The sequence below is a fragment of the Miniopterus natalensis genome, chromosome 11 (genome assembly GCF_054644295.1).
Source record: "Miniopterus natalensis isolate mMinNat1 chromosome 11, mMinNat1.hap1, whole genome shotgun sequence".
NCBI classification, from domain to species: domain Eukaryota; kingdom Metazoa; phylum Chordata; class Mammalia; order Chiroptera; family Miniopteridae; genus Miniopterus; species Miniopterus natalensis.
In genome coordinates, this window is record NC_142091.1 from 68,523,205 (window position 1) to 68,541,348 (window position 18,144).

At 35.8% G+C, this 18,144-nt stretch overlaps 1 protein-coding gene and 1 pseudogene across 1 annotated transcript; both read right to left on the reverse strand.

Annotated features, from left to right (window-relative positions):
• Positions 1-114: 114 nt before the first annotated feature.
• LOC107530257 (olfactory receptor 5I1-like) lies at positions 115-972 on the reverse strand (annotated as a pseudogene).
• Positions 973-5,356: 4,384 nt separating this feature from the next.
• LOC107530256 (olfactory receptor 10AG1-like) lies at positions 5,357-6,352 on the reverse strand. Its single transcript, XM_016203945.2, has one exon. The coding sequence runs from the start codon at positions 6,335-6,337 to the stop codon at positions 5,357-5,359; it is 981 nt and encodes a 326-aa protein (XP_016059431.2). The 5' UTR covers positions 6,338-6,352.
• Positions 6,353-18,144: the final 11,792 nt, after the last annotated feature.

Genomic DNA, 18,144 nt, shown 5'->3' on the forward strand with positions numbered 1-18,144 from the left:
CCATGTTGCTGCTCAAGCTAGTACCTAGTTCATAGGTAAAATTTCAAAAGCCATGGGTTAATATGGAGATGTTATAACTACAAGAAGCATCTCCTATTGTTTTTTCCTCTCCCTCTATACTTCTCCCCACTGCGCCTCAGAATCCCAGAAACAGTACACCCTGGAGAACAGAGGAATCTCAGTGTCCTGCTTGAGCTTCCCTGGCGATCTGAAAAGTTCTCGCTCAAAGACAGAAGCCAGGTGAGAGGCACATGCAGAGAAGGCCTTCCTCCTCCCGCTGAGAGCAGATCTTTAAGGCTGAGAGGCGGGTGAAGTAGGAGATGATGGTGGTGATAAAGCACATAATTTCTGCTGAGCTGCCCCATGTGGCCGGAAGCCACCCATTAATTGATGTATCCATGCAAGAAAGCTTAAGCAGGGCAGGGAGATCACGGGAAAAAGGGTTAGTAACATTTTTATCACAGCACTTCAGAAAAAATGCAAAGGGTGTGTGAACCAAGGAACTCATGTTGCCTCCAACGTATCACAACACAGTCATCCGTACACAGGTTCCCCGAGACGTCACAACTGTGTACCGTAAAGGGCTACACATGGTGATATAGCGATGGTAGGCCATAGCAGCAAAGATAAAGGATTCCGTGCCTGTAAAAGCACAGAAAAATAAAACTGCAAGGCACAGCCATAGTAAGAAATAGATTTGTTTCCTGAGAGAAAATTGACCAGTATTTCAGGAACAATGACTAAGGTGTAAGGAAGGTCTACAAAGGATAGGTTGTTAAGGAAAAAATACATGGGGATTTGAAGGCAGGGATCAATCCTGATTAACATCATCAATCCAATGTTCCCCATTAAAATCATACCATACGATGTCAGAAACATGAAAAATAGGACAATCGGCAGTTCAGGGCGAAATGGAAACCCTAATAGAATAAACTCAGTCACCAAGGCACAGTTACCAACTATAGATTCCATATTCTGTGTTGTTTTCTTTTCATGAGAATTCTAACATCCTAAAATGTCATATTAATAGGAAAAAATAGGTATAATTATAAAGTGACTCTATTGTTTCAACAAACACACAAACAAGTAATAAAATAAAGAGTCCCAGCCCAAACTCCCTTTCAAATACAAACTCTGAGAAATACATTTCAGAAATTTAAGGTGGCTAGTTTTATTTTATTTGTTTGATTAATGACTGTTTCTTCCATTGGACAGCTGGCCCCCTGCATGCAGGGATTATGTTTAATTCTATTTACCTCTTGTACCCCAAATATAGCACAATAGCTGGCCCAGAAGATGAAAGGAAGTAATGAGCCTATTAATGGACTAATGGTGATATGAAGAAAATAAATATGTACATAATTAAAAATAAGTTCACTTATAGAATATGCCTTGGAATGATAATTATAGAACAATTTGGTTTTTCCGTCCAGGATTTAGCAGAGTGGTATGCTGTAATCATGGCAGAGCAGATGGAGTGATGTAATAAAATATATGCCAATTAATTGTTTTTTTAAAAAACATAAAGTAAAAGTGATCTTAATGAAATGAAACCTGAGAAGCACTTTTAAAAAATGAGACCATTACATTCTAATAATACTTATGGAAATAGATACAAAATTTCTTAGTAAAATATTAGATCCAATGCTATATAAACAGATAATATAACATGACCAAGAAGGATTTATTTCAGAAATTCAATGTTGATTAACATCTGAAAAGAAATTAATTTATTTAACCATATTAACAGATTAAAACAGAAAAGTCATAAGATTATCTCAATAGAGGCAGAAAAACAATGTGACAAATTAAATTGTGACAATAAAAATAAATTATCTAAGTGAATTAGAAAAAGAAGGAAAGCATTCTTGAGCTGATAAAGGACATCAATATTAGCTATCTATTGCTGCATAACAAATTACCAAAAAGTGAAAGATTAAATCAACACTTATTTATCATCTCACAGTCTCTGTGGGACAGAAATGTGAGCACAATTTAGCTGGGTTCTTCACAAGGTTGCAAGCAAAACCTTGGCTGAGGCTGGGGTATCATCTGAATGCTCGACTGGGGAAGGATCCATTTCCATGTCCGTTCAAGTTGGCAAAATTAATTTCTTTGCCATTCTAAGAATAAGGGCATCATTTCATTGCTAGCTATTGGCTGGAAGCTGGGGTACGCAGTTCCTAGAGACTGTCCTCAGTTCTTTGCCACATTGGCTCCCAACTTTCCTGCCTTTTTCATCAAAATTAACAAGAGAAAGTATTTTAGTAAGACATATTAAAATGAGAGATGAAAAGAAGTCCATAACAACTGTAAAATACAACCATACAAACTCCCAGATTGCAAGGGCCGGGAATAATTTTTTGTGGTTTTCAGCTCCTCCCCTCTGGACTCTTGGTCATTGTCATCTGAATCATCCATCCTGTAGGATTCTTTCACAGAGTCAGGATAGACTGCCCATTACATAAGATTTCTTTCGGATTTTGAGACCGATGTCTGAAAAGGTTTATAACTTTCTGAGGAGAGCATAGTGACTCCCAAGAAAGCCCAAAAATGGTCTGAGAGAGAAAAGAAAAGACCCTGGCTAGGAGTTAGCATAGCAGTTAGTGGGAAGAGCTGGGATGAGGGTTCCCATGTGTGTTAGTTTCCCCATGGCTGCTGTCACCAACATAATGACTTAAGACAACACACGCGTCTAGCCTGTTATGAGTGAGAAATCAGCTTTACCGGGCTAAAGTCACGGTGTTGACAGGGCTGTGTTGCTTCCAGAGGCTCCAGAAGAGAAATTGTTCATTGCTTCCTCTAGCTTCTGGTGTCTGCTGGCATTCCCCGGCTTGTGTCTGCCTCGTTTCCATTTCTGTCTCCTAATTACATGCATTCTCTTCTTCTGTGTGTGTCAAACATCCCCCCACTTTCCTCTTAAGAGGATATTTGTGATTGCATTTTGAGCCCACCCAGAAAACCCAGGAGAATCTCCCATCTTAAGATCTTAGTTTAGTAACATCTGCAAAGAAGCTCTTCTCATAATATTTATATGCTTCAGAAGTTGTGGCTTGATATCTTGTGTGGCTATTATTCAGCTCACTACAGTGTACATGTGGGCTAGACCTTTTGAGGTTGGAAGTTCTCACGGCGGCCAGAAGGATAGCACTCCCCCCCCCCCCCCCCAGCTTGTCCAGATGGGCAGAAGTAAAGAGGGTGAGGTGGGCCTATGATCACTCAAACATCAAAAGTGGAGTCTGACTCCTTATTACCATTCACCCCTAAAGGTTGACTGATGACTGAAATGAAGCAGGTTTCACTTAATTGAACTTGAACTTGTTTCAGAAATCACTATGGTGCTCTTTGAGATCTGAACCCGGAGACTGGTAAGGGGGATGGAAGTTTCATCGACTGCCTTTTTAAAGAGCCCAGTGCTGTGTATTCTAAGAAGTGAAATGAGTGACTTTATCACTATTGATAATATCTGAAACTCTAAAAGCGGTAAGAACTGTTTGGTGAGATCTTGTAGCTTTAGTACACTCAGAAATATGTGTGATCTTGATTTATATTTTGGGTAATTGTGAAGCAACAATGAGTTTTTTTCTTTTTACCAGGAAGGAATGTAGTGACTACTTTAGATATGGTTGTTGGTTGCCTAGTTTAGTGACAAAATAATTTTGAAATTGTCCACTGATTTTTACTGTGTGAAACTTTATTATTTACTAAAAAAAAAAATAACATTGCTCTAAGAATATAGCTATTTGCCCTTCTTTATAAAGTGAAATGGATTCATTCACATCTATTAGAGATATCAATATTTTTAAATGTTTTTCCCTTTTCTTAGTTACCTCTCCTCTCTTAAACATTTTTTTTTTTTTTTTCTATATTAGGCAGGAGGGACAGTGAGAACGAAAGGACTTCTCAATTTCTGCCTCAGTTCTCTCCACCCATAATAGCTTCAGGAGACATCTAATTTCTACCTGGAAATTTTCTTGCATTTTTTTGTTGTTATTACATTTTTCTTTCTTTTATTCTTCCCCTATGTGTGATCCTTTCCATTAGATCTTTATAGTTTCTGAGAGCTGCATTATCTGAGATTCTTGGTGACTCATTAATTGCTTGCCTTGCTCTCAGCCAGGGTCCATTTTCCTTCTTAGGTTTATTATCAGGGTTTCTCATACATCATCTGGCTGTTTTATTCCAGGAAGAAAGTAACGCTGCTCTTGCCTACTTACACGGGGTGAGTCAGACCCACATAAAGGTGAACGAAATTGACATTTTTAATGGGCTGAAAGCCTGAAGAACTTTGCAGGCTTCGCTGTATTCTTTTTAACTTTGAGTGTTGGTGACAGGTCCTAGTGCTGCAGGGGTCTGTTGCCTGTCTATACGAAGCCTCATTAGATAAGCTTGAAAGTTAGAAAATAACTTAAATAGAGAAGTAGCACACAAAAATAGCCATTGTGATTTTCTTTATTCACAATGAATACAAATTTTTTGTTTGCTTTGTATGATTACATAAATACCGTTGGTTTATTTTAACACACTGCAAAATTTCAGTAGGACAAAATAAAAATAATAGAATGATTTACTTTGAGACTTCTGTAATTAACATGATATTTTTATTGATGATTCTATTTTTATTGATCATTTCTAATGTGTGTGTGTGTGGTATACAAAGTGTGTGTGTGACATTTGTGTTTTTATATGAGATACTTACTTTTATAAACATTTATTTTCTTTTCCCTAGTTTTCCCATTCCAACTATCATCTCTAGAAAAATATACTTAAAAATAATAACTTGTGAACATTCCATGAATACTTCCAAGCTCCTCTTATTATATGCAAATATTTTAATAATAGTTGTTTTATCATCTGAATGGATTGTTTTATATAAAAATATTTAATTTTATATACACAATAGCCTAATATTCACTAGTATCATTGTACTGACATCATTTATAAAACTACATTCCTAAGGAAAGGTGCTTTTTCTCTAAAAAAATAATTTCTCTGTAGAGTCATTGCTCAGCCTAACTTTATATAAAATTTTAATTAATGTTCCATTGCCCACCTGGTTTTAAAAATGGCTGTGACAACTCTATGAAAATGAGTGATATGGTTTCCAATATGTGATATAACGTAGACTTGAGTCTATTACATTGATCTTTGTCAGAATTTCTTACCGAGAAGGAACATTTCACAATAAAATTACACAACTCCCAGAAAAAGTGATTTGCTCTTGTGAACACATACATAACTGTATAACTGAAGACAGAAAAGTCTCTCAATGTTACAAGTAACTTTTAATTTGGAAATAGATAAATTGAGTTTAAGGTAAATAGCTGTTGAAATTTTATTAAAAATCTATATGACATCAATTCCTGTAAATGGACTCATTTTTTAATAAAGGAAATTTTTTACATAGCAGTTTTCTCAGTGCCATTATGACATCCTTGTTCCTGAAACTGTATACCAGGGGGTTAAATAAGGGAGTCACGACAGTGTAGAAAAGAGAAAGTGCTTTGTCAGTTCCTGCTGAGCCTTGGGCCTTGGGTCTTGAATATGTGATAATGCCTGATCCAAAGAACAGAGCCACAACTATGAGATGAGATGAGCAGGTGGAGAAGGCTTTGGCCCGACTTGTGGCTGATGGCAGTTTGAGAACTGTAGAGATGATTTTGCCATAGGAGACAAGAATCAACAGAAATGGAACCGTGACAAACAACACGACAACTGTGTAGACCAGGATTTCATTTACCAAGGTGTTCCCGCAGGCCAACCTGAGTATTGGGGGGATTTCACAAAAGAAGTGGTTGATGAGGTTTGAACCACAAAAGGGCAGAGAGAAAATCTGGACTGTCTGCCCTATTTGGACTGGAACTCCAATGATCCAGGAGCCAGCCACCAGCTGGACACAGACCTTGTGGCTCATGACTAGAGGGTAGTGCAGAGGGTTACAAATGGCCACGTAGCGGTCATAGGCCATCACGGCCAAAAGGAAACACTCGGTGGCTCCCAGCATAAGAATCCAGCACATTTGTGCAGCACAGGCAACTAAAGATATTGTTCTTCTCTGGGTCCAAAGATTCGTGAGCATTCTGGGGAGTATAACTGATACATAGCAGATTTCCAAAAAGGAAAAATTGCCAAGGAAAAAATACATAGGGGTCTGGAGAGCGGGGTCCAGTTTTGTTGTTAGAAGTATGGTCCCGTTGCCCATCAGGATAATGATGTAGATGATTAAGAATAAGTGAAATAGAAACCACTGGAGATGGGGAACATCTGCAAAGTCCAAGAGAACAAATTCCGTCAATTGCGTTAGATTCTCTTCTGGTGGTTTTTCTTGGTGTTTCATCTGTGGAAAGAGGAAATTTACTGTGTGCTTTTATTTTTACCTTCATGGATCAGTTCCTGTTCTTTAAATTATATCTGCACATTGAGATTGGTTTTCATGATCACTGCAATTGTTTCTAACTTAAGTATGTTACTATTGATATATTTCCCATTTTCTCAGTGTAGATATTATTATCACTGTAAAATTCCCTGAAATTTCCTTTAAGATCATTGTTTGTACTTTCTGAGATATAGCCCAAAATAAAGCAAACTATGTCCTGCTCAGCACAGACACTAGCAAAACTGGGAGTGGTTGAAAATAGACCCGCAGGTTTGCCGAATGATCTCTCTTTTAATGAATTGCATTTCTTGACAATCCAGCTCTGTATCAAAAATTGTCTTCCTCATACATTCTCAACTGCCTGTTGCAACCCTTCATTTCTCTTCCATCACTCGATTACCATGAACATACATGTTTTAGTACGCAGTTCATATTATTAGGTAGTTTACCAAAAAAAAAAAAGAATATTTTATTGCACAAAGTGGAATAAAACAAATTATTTTTTAGTAGAATACTGACTGGGGAATATAACAGGGTTTTATTCTAGAAAAGTTGCCTGGGAACACAATACAGATAGAAACAGTAAAGAGGGAAACCCTGGGGAAACAGGAATGGCAGGGAGTGTGGGTTACCTGTGTATATGTGTGTGGGCTGGGGGAGAAATATAGGGTGTCCCAAAAAATGTATACACACACTTTGAATAATTATAAAGGCAGTGTTTATTAAAATATATTTTATTTTCAAAATTGAGCTATCAGCTGTTAAAGTGCGTGTACCTTTTTTGGGGACACCCTGTATATTGCCTGTGATGTTTATGCCATGTGCTGTGTGCCCCTCCACTATCTTTGTTGCTCCTTAAAACACAACACTTTAGGTAATCATTTTTTCTTTTTTAGAGATAAAGATATTGAGACTAACGATGGATACTTTGACCATTTACCAAAAGGTTTTCTGATTGCTAGTTTTTTTTTAGTTTTCTGCAATCCTAATTGCAGAATCTGTTTGAAATAAAGCAATTGTTTAACTTTTCCAAGGTTCACTTCCTTATTTGTGATAATGAAATGAAATCATATTGGTAAAATTGCCTATCAATTTTAAAGTTTATTAATGATGGTCCTATGCTTATAATTATGAATATGATATTATGTTCTTAAATCTTTAGTTCCCAGCCCAGTGTTGTATAACACATTGCCTAGCAAAATTGTGCTAGATAGAGTTACTGAGTTACTCATGGGTGATTACTTTTTCCAATATTTTCTTTCCCCGGGGCCAGGATTAGAGAAAGGTGAGTGACACCCTCGGGTGCTCATTTAAGAGGCACTCACTTCTTTTCGGGGCCGGCTGATTCTGCACTGCACAGTTCCCCAAGTGCTCCTCCTTAGGTACTGCATCCCAAGCATCTCTTGACTCAAGGTTCCCAGCCCTGCCTTTCATTTCTCTGTCCTGGTGTCTTTGAACCATGCCCACCAAACATAGAGTAACTATAGTGTCCCGGATAAGCAATCTATTCCTACCAAGATGGACAGGGTCTGAGTTATAGCTTCCCACCTGCTAGCTGAGTGGCCTCATGCAAGTTGCTTGATTTCCCTGTGCCATCGCTCACTGGAGCTTAAAACTGGCTAACAAATTTATAAATTCTTAGGACTGTTATAGGAATGAATTCAGGGAATCTATCCAAAGCAACTTGAAGAAGTCCTGACATTTATAAAAGTATTTCTAAGTTCTATTGTTACTGCTATTACAAGCTAATTTTATTTTTCTAAGTTTTACCCTTTCTTCCAAGCGGCATGAAAAACACCCTCTAATTTCGTTTTTATTTGTATCCCATCTTTAAGTGAGAAAGGAATGAGACCTGAAAGCAATCAGCAGTGTGTTAAAAATTCTCCGTGAATTCTCCACCAGTAGTTTGGCTTGTATGTCATCTCCAATCTGTGGACCTAACACCAAGGTTACACATCACTGCTCAGTCCACAGTGTTGCAATCTGGCTACTTCCTTTTGATGCCTTTTTTTTTTTTTTTTTTATCACTAAATGATCTGGAGGCAAGGACCGTGACTAGCTTTCTACTTCAGAACAGTATAAGTCGTAGAAAATGCCTGATTCCAAAACTAAGTAAAGCAACAAACACTGTTTAAGTGAAATTATTATTCTTAAAAGGGAGAAAAGAATAACTGTACAATGCAATACAATTCTAATTTTTATGTATCGCTTTTATGAATGGCAGCATTTAATACAAGTAATTTAACTTTTATTACTTGAATAAAATGACTTATGATGTTAAAATATACATAATTTCTAACTGTACAGATGCAATTTTTGGTGATGAAATCACAGGTCTATAGCATGAAGTGTGTAAGGTCTGTAGATGATTTTCTGTAGAGGGGACAAGGTAGAAAAAGCAGAGATTTACTTTTGTGCTCTAACAAAATTACCTATATTGCTCTTCATTCCTGTAAATATTTCAGTTCTTATGAATCAAGGGAAATAAAATTCATTTTATTTTAAATTCCCATCTCTATTCTGAATAAATCCAAATAATTAAGGGATTGTGTACAATATTCTAATTTGTTAGATATAGAAAGCCACCCAAGCTTCAGATGTATTTATATATTTGATATAAAATATCAAATTAAACCTTAAAGTTAATAAAACACAATATAGAACTTAAAATTTTCTATTATATTAAAAAGTCCTTAATTTTATCTTTTTTTTTCTTTGAAATAAATTGTCCTTTGGATTTCCTAATCATTGTACTTTATTTCATGGATTGTTTTACTTTAAATCTCCTATTACAATATCAAGCTGAGTACACTTATTTGTTATGTGTTGGCTCAAAATGAAGTTTTCTATAATATTACCTATACCTAGAAAATATTCTTCAGTATTACAGTTTTCAGCATATAAAGTGATTTAACATCACAACTTATCATTTCATTGTAAATTTTACTTAATAGGACTAGAATATGTAGGAGTTGCTTTAATACAAAGACACATTTCCTACTATAAGTTAAATATTAATTTTAAATTTAAAAATATGAACTAAAGCTTAATATTTTCGAAAGTAGTTCATATTTACCTTTCTTATTTGGGATGTTGCTGATTTTTCTCACTTTGGAGGGTTTAAATATTCAAATTAATGTAGGTGAAATACTTGTTTCATCAAAGATATTCAAGCTACCTTTAAAGTAATCTGTTCTTTATAAATATCAGGTGCTCTTTAAATAAAAGTTGTCATCTCAACCCCAGGGATCTCTTCCACCTAACACATTTACATTTTTAATTATACTTTCAAACTTTACTTCTAATAAAGTGAGAATCTGGCATAAGTCCAGCTGAGATAATCGAAAAGATGCCAAGCAACCAGGCTTCAATACTGGGACAGATTTTTTTCAACACTTGTATTGTTTAAGACTCTTGGGTTGGAATCAATTTCTTATGACAAAAATAGGATGTTGCTTCCTATTATTTAGTAAACAGTGATTTCTAAGGGTTTATGCTTATGAAGAGAAAACATTTACAAGAGAAGGAACTCCTGTAGTCATGTGATACTGGAGAGTGACTAGAAAAGTCTATTACAAAGTGTCAGGAGTCATTTGCCATCATGGAAAACCAGGGAGCAGTGGGTGGTGAGAGGCCTCGGGGAACCAGGTGTGACACAGAGCAGCAAGGGGCTGAGAGGCAGCCAGGGCTGAGCTACTGCAGATGCACATCCAACAAGCTGTCAGCTGGAACGGAGCTCTGAGCCTCATAATTAGCATCCTGCATGGAGAGAGGGAGCTTCTCATGGCACAGAGCACACATTCCAGAGAAGGGCTCGAGTGCAAGTGAGGATTTATCATTTAATGAGGAGGGTCTACCGAAATGGCAAATGATGGACACATGAAACAAATGCTATTGGGACAAGTTAGCAGCCTTAGGGGAAAAAATAATAAACCTTCCTTAATATCTTATACTGTAGCAAGAAAAACTCCAAATAATACACGAGTTTAAAGATTTTAGAGAGTGAAAGGGTAAAAGAATTCTGAGAAAAAAGGTTTTCATAATTTTGGAGTAAGGAAAGTTTAACTATAACTCAAAATTTAGAATGCAGGACACAAAAATTGAAAAAAAAATTCTATATAAAAATAAATAATTATTAATGATAAAAAGAAACAAACCCCCAAAGTAAAATCAAAATAGAATTGGTATAATGGGAAAATAATTACAAATGATTATCTCAAATAAAGTGGCCTCGGCTTATTCTTAAGTACCGAGGAACAGTCCAAAATATAAACAGAAAAATGAACTAAACAGACGAAGGAACATTTCACAGAGAAGATAAGAAAATAACCCCTTAAACACATAGACAGATTCTCAACTTTATCTATAAAAAATTACATCTGTAATACTTCCAACAATAAAGATAAATTTTAAAAATTTAATCTGAACAACGATTTAGTTAAAAAAAGATCTGAGACATTGCCTATGCATTTCATATATAAAGAGGAAGCAAACCCCATTGACTAATATCACAATTGTGTTTACTTTTTCAATCAATCGATAAAACATACACACACATAAAGTTACGCAGTAATAGAATATTGCAACAAGCTAGTACTTGCAAAAGATTGCAAGCAAACTATGTTTAAGTAATCATGTGGGTTGTCTCTTTTGGACTTAACGGACCTTAAGTTCGATATTGACATCTATTCTTTTTTCTCCCAGGGCTCTATGATGCTTCTAAAATATGAGTTTTATAATTTATGCAAATTTTTCTAGTGCTTGCAACAAGAGGACTGGCTTGCTATGACCCAGTGAATCTTACTAGAAATGGAAGTTATTTCTTTATTTGTTTTAAATGTTGGAAAATATATGTGGCTTGGTTAGCGGTAAGTCCTTACGTAGGTTTGATTCATTTCTCCAAAACAATTCAGAGCTATCACCAGGCTGGAATATATTTTTATTGTTGATTATTTTTTTGAGGTAAAAGGCAACTCGTTTTCTGAATTCATTTCAGGAAAAATAGAAGTGTGGCATAAAAATAATAAAGAGTATTAGATTTTTGTTCATTATAAACATATGTTCATTAAAGAGAATTTAGGAGAGGGGAAAAAATATATAATGGGTGATCTAAATACTGTCTTTTAACCTTAACTAAAAGGATATGTAGAGTAAATGGCTTATTTTTTTCAACAATATGCTTGATCCATGTTGTACGTAATTGTGTTTTATTAACTTTGATCACTGCCTGGTTCTCCCGTGTGTGAAGCTGTGACAATCACTTTCCATTCTAATTTGAGAAGGATTTGACATTATAAGTGATGCAAAGGTGAAAATTCTTGGATGTGTTCCTGGCACACATGTGTATGCATTTCTGCTGGCACGTGCCTAGGAGTGAGATTCTCAATGGAACACTACGCAGCCGTAAGAAAAGATGAAACGCTGCCACTTATGACAACAGGGATGGATCTTGAGGATATCATGCTAAGTGAAATAAGTCAGACAGAACCATATGATTTCACTCAGGTGTGGGATATAAAACTAGAAGCAACAAATGAACAAACACGACGAACAGACAAACAAAAACTCTTAGACACAGACACCAGTATGGTGATTACCGGAGGGAAGGGAGGTGGGGAGTTTAGTAGAAAAAGATGAAGGAGGTCAAATAAGGGTGACCGAAGATTTGACTTTGGGTGGTGGGCACACAATGCAATATGCAGATGATGTACTTGCAATCTATGTAATCTTATTAACCAGTGTCCCCCAAGGCATTTAATTAGACGATGAAGTAAAATTAAATTAAATTTAAAAAGATTCTCTAGAGGACAGCAGGCTGTCTGTTGAGTGCTGTCCGGATCTACATGCCTTCATCCACGAGAGTTCTGTTGTTCCACATCCTTTACACCTGCAGGGTGGTTAGTCTTGATTTATTTACTTAAAATATTTTTGTTTTTATGAGGAGTGTGTTATAGATCACATGTGATTTTAATTTGCCTTTTACTGTTTATTAATGAGTTATTTTTATTTTCCTGGTCATTTGGATTATCCTTTTTGTGAAATACCTCTTCAAGTTTCCTTTCAGTTTTTCTTCCGAGTTTTCTGTGTTTTGAATTTGCAGCACTTCTTTATATATGTAGTATTAGGCACTTTGCATTGAAAATGTCATTCTGAATGGCTTCTTCAGATGAAGAGCACTTCTTTATCAATTCTGTTCAACCTATTAATGTTGTGCACTATGGCTACTAATCTTGTTAAAACTATTTTTCTCACAGCCAAGGCCATGAAGACAATATACATTACCCTTGAAAAGAGTTGTGCAGAATTTCATATTTAGGTTTACAAATTATCTGGAATATTTTTCCGAATTAGTGGAGTAAGGTTCATGTTCTTTTTTTTTACACACTTATACTCATTTAAACTAATGTAATTTATTAAAATGTCAACTTTTCTACACTGCAAACTTTTACATATTCAAGTGTGTTCATGTTATATCATCATTCAACAATTATTCTCTAAAGGCTTTCCATTTACAATATCTTTACTAGCTGATATCTTTTTTTAAAGTAAATCATAACAATAAATGGAGAGAGGAACTAAAATATACACTATGGTTTTTAGAGGAAAATATTGGGATATGAATTACTAGATAAAAGATACTATATTTTTTTTTCTGTAAACAGTCTCAAATCAGCAGTGAATTTGTACTGACAGAGACTAGTCCATTAAATATAAGATTTTCTAAAATATTGGAAATACAACCACTTGGGATATAACCCTAATATCAGAAAGTTCAGCCAAAAACTGCAATTTCAAGAATGAGTGAGGACAATCAATTCATATTAGGACAGAAAAGGAAACCACAAGATAATTTCTGATTAGACCAAAGCAGATGTAGGGGAAAAACAGATAAAGCCTTCAAGTCAGTGGCTAATGCATTGAACACTAAGGCAGTCATTTTCTCAAGGCCAGCACAGCATCCTTACTCCTCAGAATGTGTGTCATGGGGTTAGACATCAGGGCGACAATGTTTAGGACAGGGAGAGAAATTTGTCTGTTCTGGAAGAATGCTTGGGTCTGGGTCATAAATACGTAATGACTCCAGATCTGCAGGATAAAACCATAACAATGCTGTGAGATGAGCAAGTGGAGAAAGCACTGGCTCTTTCTGTTGCTGGTGGCGACTTCAGGATGGTGGAGATGGTTTTACTGTAGGAGTCAAGTGTCAACAAAAAGGGGATTGTAACAAACAGCACAGCAGCTGTCAGGTCAGCATCTCATTCAGGAAATGCTGAATGAGCACTGGGGGGAATGTCACAGAAGTGATTAATTTGGTTAGATCCACAAAGTGGCAGAGAGAAAATGTGGCAAGTCTGCTCTAACTTGACTGGAATTCCACTCTTCCAACAGCCAGTCATCATCAGCAGGATACAGAGCTGATGGTTCATAACTAGATGATATTGCAGAACGTGATAAATGGCCGTGTGGTGGTCACAGACCATCACCATCAGGAAAAAGCATTCTGTGTTTCTAAGCATAAAGATAAAGCATACTTTTGTAACACGGGCAAATAAAAAAAAATTTCTTTTCCGAGTCCGAAGGTTTAGGAATATTCTAGAAAGAGTGACAGATGCATAACAGATTTCCAGGAAGAAAAAATTACTGAGGAAAAAATACACTGGGGTTTGGAAAGCCTGGTGAACTCTGATTATGAGAATAATGATGCCTTTTCCCATGAGGATTATCACATAGGCAAGAAAAATATCACAGAAAGAAACATCCGAGATTGGGATATAATAAAATCCCCAAAGAACCAACTCCATCATTGAAGTGAAATCTGCTTCTGGTTGGATCTTGTGGTGTTCCATCTGGAAAAATAGTGAAATTTATCATTTATCCTTTCGATTTATTTTTTATTGACTAGAAGAGATTGAAGAATTAATATAGAAATTTTTAATTTCCATTCAAATTCCAGCATTTTATATCATGATATTAAAGAGGAAAGCTGAATGCAATGGTGAACATATGCTGTCTAAACAGAGTAACACAATAAAATGTGTAGTAGGTTTGCCTTTTAATGGAATTGAAGGGTTCTAGAAACATGCATTATTATTTTTTGTTTGTGGACAGAGCAAAGTGAGTCTTTTTACTCCACATATTACAAACAGACCTACAGCAGAAACATTTATATCTGTTCCAATTCCCAGTGGAGTGCTCACCACAAAACTTTGAATTGTCCTTTTTGGAAATTCAACTCTGACATGTAACCTTTTGCAAGCACAGCAGGAGCCATTCCTCACCTACATAAAACTGCTATGGCTCTTCCTGCCTGGGCCTGAACTTTGCCCTGAAATTTTACTCCTGTTTCATTCAGCCGTCAAAGTCAAATAAGTAACATTATCACCAGGCATTATCTCTCAAGATCTTTCACTTACCCAGTACCATCATGCAGCAGGTAGTGGATAAATGTATTTTGGCCTATAAATTGGTTAATGAATACTGAACTTATGAAATAAATTGCACAGATAATATTATTTCAGGAATCTCGCCTAGCTCATGTGTCTTACTATCTGTAATTAGTTGTTCTCATTAAAAATTATTCTCACTTTAATAATATACCTGAGATGGCAAATACAGAAATCCAAATTGAGCAGTATAAATTATTATAAAATACAATTATTAGACAGTCGCCCCGCCCCCCCCCCCCCCCCAAATCAAATACTGCAGTATTGGCTTAAAATTTTTAGCTCTTTTAAGATATAAAGAACTGTGAAAATTAATATAGACAGAGAGACTTCAAAATGGAGTGAGTCGCCGTCCTGGAGCAATTGCCCAGCATGTCTTAGCCCTCAATCCTGTGGCATGTTTGGGCAAAATAACCTTTAAGCTGGGCCAAGGCAACATTGTATTCCAACTGTCTCAGAGCTAACAGGGGGCAGACATCCCGACTCCAGGACTGAAAATTAAAGACTCTTAGAATTAGCACCACCACGTGTAGCTAAAGAATAGCCTAGCTGATTTGCACCTATAGAAACGTCTTCCTCGGCTTATTTAGCATCAATAGAAATGCCTTCCTTCTGTTCATGTAATTATTTCCCTTCCTTTTTCACGTGAATACCCCTTGCCTCCGTCTCATAACCCAAACACGATTCCGGTTTTTGCCTTAATCAGTCCTACCGAAGTAGCTATTCTTTGATATCAAATAATTGCTGTTACCTCTCACTTTGGCTTTTTATTTTTAAAGTTGACAGATACCAACCCCACAAAAAATGATAAGGTGGTTTGGAAAATAGAGGTTAGAAAGGAAAAGGAAAAAAAAAAGTATGTGTTTTAAAGCAAATAAAAGTACAAAGGGAAAAAAAGATGACAAAGAAATGAGAAATCCCATATTTTTATACTATTTTAATTCTACCATTCTTAATAAGAAAGTCACTTCTAGAAAATATGTTTTAGGGGAAAAAAAATCATAGACTTAATCTTCTTTAATGCAGCATATTCTTTTTCTATAGTGAGTCATAGAAGCATATATAAATAAAGAAAAGCCGGCATTTTTCTTAATAAAAGGGATTTGGTTCAAATAAGTTCCAGTTATTTACCTGATTAATTATTAACACAAACATGCTGTACTTATTTAGGGTTCAATGATCTCCAAAGTGTTTTAGTGTCAGTTCTGTCTTCAATTTCCTGTATCATAATGAAGGTGAGAAAGCCAAATTTTCAGCTTTGATTCGAGTGCAAATTTTGAGCTTAAATCCATCTTTTTTACATGGTGATATGTTGAATCTTGATCTGCAGAGTTCTACGGAGTCCTAAAATAAAAAATAAAAAATCAATGCAAAAATCAGATGGACATAAAGTAATTCACACTTTCTTTTCCAGATTTAGTTATAGCTGCTTTTTTTCTTTTCTTTCTGCTTTGTAGAACATTTTAAGTACATGTGCTTTGTCATATACATGCAAGAAACCTTTGCACGTGTGGAGTCCTGGCTGCTCACGTGACTGGAAGCTGCCTCTGTGAGCTGCTCTAGGGCAGGTTTAATAATAACATTTTATGGATAGGAAATATTTGTTCAATTAATTACTTGGCATATCCAGGGAAAATATTTTCCTAATTGGGTTGATATGGTGAAATCTTAAAAATTTTAACTACTTGTCTATTTAATTGTCATTAAGTTTGAATAGATTTTACTTATTTTAATTTATTTCATATATGCCTTATTTAGTAAGTGCTTTAATTTTCAACATTTTTAGTGTATTGTGTGTTTACATTTTTGCTTTTTTTTTTTTTACTTCATTACTTTTGAATTTGTTTAAATTATTTTTGTCAGCAAGTACATGAAAACATTTACATATATGTATTTTTGGTACTGAAAAAGGGACATATGCCCAATTTATGAATCTAGCACTACTGTGATCTCTGATAACCATGCACATTTTATTTGTTTCTTTTTGATTTGTCAAAGACCAAACACTCATATTTGTCATTATTTGTCTAATTTTATATTGCTAATGATCTCTGATTTGTCAATTCTGAGACCCCTTCATTGATTCAATACTTGTTGACAGTGTTCTCTTTCCTTTTTGGTTTGAGGATTGTTTCATTTCTCAAAATTCAGTGTTCACTGACGGTCATTTATTTTTAACTAGGTCCATTTTTATCATCCTCATCATAAGAAAATACTTTTTTATAACTATATATGAGAGGCTTACTGTGGCAATAATTTCACAATATATACCAACATCAACTCATCTTGTACACCTGAAACAGATATAATATTATATGTCAATTATACCTCAGTTAAAAAAAGAAAAAATTTATTTTTCTGTGTGCTTTACAGGTTACAATTTCTTTGTAACAAGTCCAAGCTCTAATAAAAGCATGATAGCTAAATCAGAGATTGTTTGAAATTCTCCCACTGTGAGGGAGGCAACGTTCCCTTCTCATCCGCACCCCCCAGATCTTGCAGATATGAAGACACACCCACCACTGAGGTGCATTCGCAAAGTGCTACGTGCAGTTAGGACTGCTATCCTTCTTGGTTTTAAAAAAACAGAGTTATGCCGTACATACATTTACATTCTTTCCCACATGTCAGGGAAGCTTGGGATGTCCGCAGGGAAGCGCCTCTGAACCATAGTTTGACAGGCTCTGCAGTGTTGCTGGTGCAGGTGTTTTCCAGTGTGTTGATCTGTTCCAGCTGAGAGAGCCTTCCCTTTGCTTCCAGGTTGCTTTTGTGGTGTATAAAAAGACCTTTAACAAACATTCTTGAACAAACACATGTAATACTCATTCTTGGGCAAATATTATTTCTACCAGTTGAGGTTACTTTGATACAATTTTTTCAAATAAAAGGATAAGTACTTTGATTTTACTTTCAAAAGATGCCCCCCCCCCCCAATTATTGCCTGAAAAAGACACAGAAATCATTCCACATGATTCACACAAAAGCATTTTAATGAAAATACTCTTTTAAAAAAAATATGTCTTTATTGATTTCAGAGAGAGGAAAGGAGAGGGAGAGAGAGAGAGAGAAACATCAATGATGAGAGAGCCATTGATCGGCTGCCTCCTGCACACCCCCTGCTGGGGATCTAACTGTGATCTCCTGGATCATAGGTCGATGCTCAACCACTGAGCCATGCCCGGCTGGGCTGAAAAGACTATTTATGTGGTGTATTACTTTCTTTGATCTACTGTAACAAATTACCACAATTTGAGTAGCTTAAAACAACAAAACTTAGGTCTCTCACAGGTCCAGAATTCAGAGTCCAAAACCACAGTGTCACAG

Coding starts and splice junctions, on each gene's coding strand:
- LOC107530256 (XM_016203945.2), bottom strand. CDS start 6,337: ATGAAACACCAAGAAAAACCACCAGAAGAGAATCTAACGCAATTGACG.